Source organism: Bidens hawaiensis, unplaced genomic scaffold (genome assembly GCF_021521415.1).
Source record: "Bidens hawaiensis isolate Kalapana, Puna unplaced genomic scaffold, B.hawaiensis_p1.1 tig00014356_1, whole genome shotgun sequence".
Lineage (NCBI taxonomy): Eukaryota > Viridiplantae > Streptophyta > Magnoliopsida > Asterales > Asteraceae > Bidens > Bidens hawaiensis.
In genome coordinates, this window is record NW_027492241.1 from 129,612 (window position 1) to 136,448 (window position 6,837).

At 33.6% G+C, this 6,837-nt stretch overlaps 1 protein-coding gene across 1 annotated transcript; it reads left to right on the top strand.

Moving 5' to 3' along the window:
* The first annotated feature begins 371 nt into the window (after positions 1-371).
* LOC143546495 (uncharacterized) lies at positions 372-770 on the top strand. The gene has a single exon (XM_077038155.1). The coding sequence runs from the start codon at positions 372-374 to the stop codon at positions 768-770; it is 399 nt and encodes a 132-aa protein (XP_076894270.1).
* Positions 771-6,837: the final 6,067 nt, after the last annotated feature.

Consider the following 6,837-nt stretch of genomic DNA (forward strand, 5'->3'; position numbering starts at 1 on the left):
ACTTAAGTAGACCAACAATGTATGATATCCAAGCATATACGGTGCACGGTGAAAGACATGGTTTTCCCGGGATGCTCAGTAGCCTCGATTATATGCATGTTGGTTGGGCTATGTGTCCTACTGCTTGGCGAGGTCAATTCCATCGAAGTGATCACCCCGACCCTACTATTGTACTTGAGGCGGTGGCGTCACAGGATCTTTGGTTTTGGCATGCGTTCTTTGGGGTTGCCGGGTCTAATAATGACCTCAATGTTATCGATCAATCACCGATAATCGATGACCTTATCAACGGGGTTGAACCCCCAGGCCTTTTTTGCAAATGGAGAACACTTAAAGTACGGGTACTACCTCGTTGATGGTATTTACAACGAATGGGGGATACTTGTTCAAGCTTATCCGTCTCCACTTATGACAAACGAAAGTACTTCACGAAGAAACAAGAATCGGCAAGAAAAGATATTGAAAGGGCGTTTGAAGTCCTAAAGAAAAGATGGGAAATGTTGGCGAATCCAAAAAGATTTTGGACAAGGGAGAAGATAACGGAAGTCGTCATCACGTGTATAATCCTACATAACATGATACTAGATGACGAGGGTCACGATATTTGTCAAAACTACCAAGGTGATATTCCAAGACAAGAATTGACAATCACCTATGAAGGACTCGACAACATAAATATCATCAAGTGTCGTGAGATACACGGCAACCTTCGGCATGAGTTGGTTGAGCATTTGTGGGATAGAAGACCCGATAATCTTGTACTAGACTAGTAATATTTTAACTTATTATCAATGTAATGTTTTATATTATTATTAATGTAATGTTTTAAATTATTATTTAATGTAATATTTAAAATAAGTAAATAAATAAAAAACTGGATCAAGTCCCGGATCACCTGGACCACTACACCCTCTGGGGCTTGATCCTGTGCCACATCAGCGCCCATGTGTCGTAAATATATTGGATCACTTGGGGGGTGTATCAAGCCCCACTACCATTAGCCTTAACGTTGTGCAAGAAGGTTCTTGAATGTCTTCCAACTTACTTTCTATCACTATTTAAAGCTCTGACAAAACATTAGTTAATCTTATCTTGGTAGTTATGTTATTAATCTTCAAATCGTCATGTTGAGAGTTTGTAGTATGTTGTTGTTGCAGTTCATTTCAGTTTGCATTCTTTGATTTCTTTTAACATTGTTTTGGTTAAACGCTTATGGTTGGAATAATAAGGTCTAATATATCGTTTTATGACAAACATGGGATGCAAATGAGTCGGTATGCTATGATTTTGAAAAATCTTATAGTTTAATTGTGAAACTGTATTCTCTATCCACTCCCATACACATTTGGTACGTGTTACTCATTATTCACCGGGTTAGCTGGTTTCCCACATGTATTATCTAGTTACGACTTTATGTGGTTCAAGCTTGTTTGCTGAGACTTCCATTTGTTATAAACTGATCTAAAACTTAACCTAAAAAACAACTTATAGTATCAACTACATATTTAACAATTATATATTTGTAATAATTATTAGTTTGTAACTATTAAACTTTAAAATATTGTTTATTATATTTTTGAGAGTATTAGTATATTCTATTTGATCCGGTTAATTGTGTTAGATAAATTACGGATTATCAAATGGATATCATTTAAAATGGATATTGGTTTTTAATACTCTCAACTTTTACTCGTTGGATGATATAAATCCTAATTTTTGATTTGTTACCCACCACTCCCAACTTTCAACTTCTTTGTTTATGGCACTCCTGAACTTAATGGACCCTAACTCCGTTAGCTTTCTTGCTGACATGGCATTTTTAATACACGTGGCATGCTTATGTGGAAATACATTTTTAATGATTCCATATAATATACCACCACCCACCTCCACCACCTATGGCCGGCCACCACCAACCACCACCAACAACACTTAAGTTCAAGCCCTAATTTCATATACCACTTACTTTAGAGCCATAAAATTCGTATGTGTTGTGGTTTTTTGATGTTCCTATGTGAGACCCACAGTTGAAGACCACCGTTGTTAACACTCCTTGCTAAAGACCTAAAGCCCACTCCTCTCATGGAGGTTGTCTTCATTCTCCATTCATCGTCGCCTCTGGTTCATCTTCAACCCCAACTAGAGAGAGAGAGAGAGAGAGAGAGATGGCGGTGGTTCGGTGCTTTTGAGACGGTGGCGCCGGAAAATGTTTGCTTGAATCTAAGTGTGGTGTCTTATTCGATCAAAATTTCCGGCGGGGTTTTAGGCAGCTTTTAGGTTTAGGTTTGGTGGTTTTTTTTTGTGAAGGAGAGGGATGTCGGTGGTCGCCATCATCCGCTAGATCTAGTTCACATGGTCGTCAAAACATTCAGACGACAATGGTTTGAACCACCTGGTAGAGGTTGGTGGGTGGTGATGGAGATGACTAGGTTTAATATGATGAAGATGAAGAATATGTGGCTATGTGGGACCCACATATAACACATAAGCATGCCAACTCAATTAAATAAACAGTGCCACGTCAACAAAGGAGATGTGTTAAACATTCCATGTCAGCAAGAAAACTAATGGAGTTAGGGTCCGTTAAGTTCGGGAGTGCCAGGAACACAGAAAGTGAAAGTTGAGAGTGATGAGTAACAAATCGAAAGTTGAGAATGATATCATCTAACGGGTAAAAGTTGGAAGTATTAAAAACCAATATCTCTCCATACCCTTTTAACATTCAATAATTTTGTTAATCTCATACAGTAGCCCGTAACCAAATAGCATGGCTTTCTAGTGGCATACCTAAATCACATATTCAAGTTTGGTTTCTTTAAGCATGATATGAGACTAGCCTATCATACTAAATATGCAAATCATATCATATTTAACATATGTTTTTAAGGTGTATTTTATTATAAGAAACTATATATATATATATAGATTATAGATTATCGTTATTAAAAATCGTTAACTTTTGATTGAAGATAGATGCCAATGATGACCTTTATGGAAGTGGAATAACATTGTAATTAGCAAATGTGTAGCTGTCATTATTAGCACATAATTTAGAATGTTTAATGATATAAAATATAACTGTCTGCCACGTGCATTCATCCGGTGAATCCGGGAAACCACCTCTGGTGGTCTTTAGCTCCAGTGGATCGCACAATTTTTCACGTTTAAATAACCGGAGATTTGAAACCGGGTCACACACGGAACCGGATTCTTTATTGCTCTAGTGGGTTAACCGCTGACCGGTCTATTTATAATTATTAATTAATACACAAATTACATAATTTATTATATTAAGTGATTTGCGGTTTGACTTATCATGGTAATAGAGTTTTATGCACATGTTTGTGTAGATGCAAGTTCATGTGGTTTGATCACTTGATGTGCATGTGCTGTAACAATTTATCCAAATATACTTCAACCATGTATAAAACTCATGGAATAAAGCTTAATACAACGTTAAAATGCATTTCTATGCACATCGGTTAGGAAATATGTCTATTGAAGATTTAATGGTCATTGAAGATTTAATGGTCATAATGTAAAATTATAATACATATACAATTAGTTAGATATGTAATTAAAAGTAGTGTATTAAAATTCAAGGTGAGAGATGGGCAACCTCGGGTACCCTTAATCGGGTATGGTACCCTATTGTATAAAATGCATTTTTATACACTGTCGGTCTGTCGCCTTCAATTTGAGGTACTTAGAGAGTGACGGAAATTATTGAGAGGATGTTGTCTATTATTTAAAGGTTTTTGGATAGTAAATGGTGTACATAACATAACCGTGTTAGTTTGTTACATTGGTGGATTTTGAGCGTACTTGTCGTTTTCAGCAATTTCTTAATCATGAATGATTTTAATATATTTCATTTAAAAAAAATGTATATTTTTAAATCATATCAGTAGGAACTTTACTACACACTTCCTTAAAAAAATACGGTAAAAGATAGATGAAAATTCCTCGAAATTAAAGTCTCTTGACACTACTAATATATTGAGTCGCCTCTAGGTTAGGTATAACAATACAAGGGACACATATTTTACTACAATCTATCTACGATTCTAAAAAACCTTTATTTGATTCTTTCTCTATACACACGCGTGCGCGCGCCCACACACACATATATATAGTGTTAGGATCAAATACAAATAGTATTTAACTTGATAAACGTACAAATAATTAGAGTACTCATGCTAATTTTAGAGTAATTATTATTACTCTACTTCAAATTTTATACCGTAATTATTCTAATTCAAAACTGTAGAGTAATGATAATTACTTTATTATTTGTAAGTTTACTAAGTTAATTTCAGTTGTACAATAAGATCTCTCACATACATACATACATACATACATGGGAGGGTTATCCTAAAAACAAGTAGTTTCTTAGGAAAAATATGAATAAATCATAATCATTGGATCATGTTAATCAATGGTTGAGATTTAAAATTACAAAAAACCGACATAGTTTCCTATAATTACTCTTTCACCATTATAATCGATATAGTTTCCTAGAATTGTTTTATTCATCATATGTTATAAATGTCACATGTCAAAAATATATTGGTTCTTATCATTTATTGAAAACTCCTTATTTTTATTTGAACATTTTTTCATACATGCATACATAAGTAAACATTACTTGAATTTTACTCCAATATAGAAATCATGAATTGCGAGATTCACGAGCAAAATCAAGTATATTGCTTGGCAAAGTAAAGCAAGATGGCATATGGACCGGTATTTGATGGTTATAACACGTCAACATAAACAATAAAAAGAAACTTGAGCCATTATAATTTCTTTAGAAACAAAAACATGCAGTTTATGAAAAAAAGAAAAAGAAAAAGAGAGAGACAGTTTATGAAAAAAAGAAAAAGAAAAAGAGAGAGAAAAAGAAAAGGTTTTGACACTTGATACTTGTATAATAAGAAACATAGGGGACGCTTTAACTTTAAAAATAAAATGCAGGAGCGTGGGATTGGTTTTGGCCTCCAACCGATTAAAAAACCACACTTACGATTTTTACGTTTTAAAAACAGTAGGTTTCGTTAGCTTTTCAGCTTGGTTTGAGTCCGGTTTCGTAATTTTCTTTTCTAGTTTTGCCATTTGGGCTTCAATTTTGTGTCGGAAAAACTTTTTTTAGACATGAAATGAGTAATGACAACCAATCTACCATGTCTACTGACTTAACTCATTATCATCAACTTAGAGTCTATCAATTTATCATTTAGTAGAAGGTACAACACTTAAAATAACACAATCATCGACTTTATTTTCAACAATCACACACGTACAGTGTAGGGCGATCACTTTTACCCGAAACTTGAAACCCAATCTGAAAGATCCGAACCCGAACAAACCCGACTCAAAAAATCCAAACCACAGAAAGTACTAACCTGAACCCGAACTGAAGTAATTCAGGTTGGTTCTTGAGTTTGATTTATAAGTTTTGGGTCAACCCGAAAAACTCGAATAAATTTTTAGTTTTGAAATTAAATATATTTTTAGGTATAATAAACTAAGTCTTAGCCACTAAAGTCATCAGAATATGGCTTTAATCAATTGTCATTTAACTTTATGGATCGATTGCTTATTATTAATTTATGTTTTCGTTTATTTCTACTAGCAATCATAATCGAACAACCAAATCACGCCCGTTTGAATAAGATTATGGTTTAAGTTAGCTTTACTCTTCCCGTTTGAATGATTTTATCAAGTTTTGTTGGTTTATTATTTGATTATTTGCGTTATAAAAGGAAGAATATGTTGTTTTAATTTATTGTAGTTTTTAAAATTCTTTTTGTTTTTGTACTTTTTTTTAGGATACTCGAAACCCGATTAACCCAACCTGAAAAAAACCCAAACCCGAAAAACTCATGATAGATTTGGGTTGGGTTTCGGGTCAAGATTTAAAACTTTGAAACCCAATGAACCCAACCCGAAAAACCTGAAACCCGAAAAACGAACCCGAAGAACACCCCTACTATAGTGAAACATCCGAGGTTTTAAAATAATAAATAAAGAAATGTTGTTCTTTAATTACATGTATCTAATTGTCGTCAATTAAATAATAAAATAGCATAAAGGACTATACGCTTAAAATAGATGGACTTATAATTAATTATGGATTTAGTGTGCTAATAGGCTTAAGATCTATGGGCTTAAGGTATAAATATGCATTAAACCCTTAAACCCCACTTTTCATTTTTGACAACACACACTCAAAACACACACTCCTTGAATCCAAGGATTTTGCAAGAACAAGTCCAACCGGATTCAAGAAACAAGGATGGCATTCGAGATCTAAAACCGATTCCAGGTACGTTTTAAGATGTAAACTTGTTCATTTAAGTTTGGCTAGATTATGATTTTTAAATCTAGACAAAAGGGGTTAAAGAAACAAAGATAAAAGATTGGAGCTTGAATCTAACCAAGTTTAAATTTTGGTTTATGATAATAATAATAATAATAATAATAATAATAATAATAATAATAATATGAGAATAATAATAGTAATATAATAATAATAATAGCTAATCATGAAAAAAAGGAAAAAGGAACAACTGAATTGTGTATAGGAAACCAAGCTTAACTTGCAAACTAAATCTAATTTGTAAATCAGAGAACTCCTTGCAAATCAAGAACTCTTTGCAAATCAGAAAACTCCATGCAAATCAAAGAACTACTATAACCTAAGCTAATTCAAACATAACAAACCAAACTAACTGACCTCGCTAACTCTGTTAAATTTCGCTAACTTTTTAAAAGATAAGTTAGCCGATAAATGATACGCACACATGCGCGCACATATAATGACTGAAACAAATA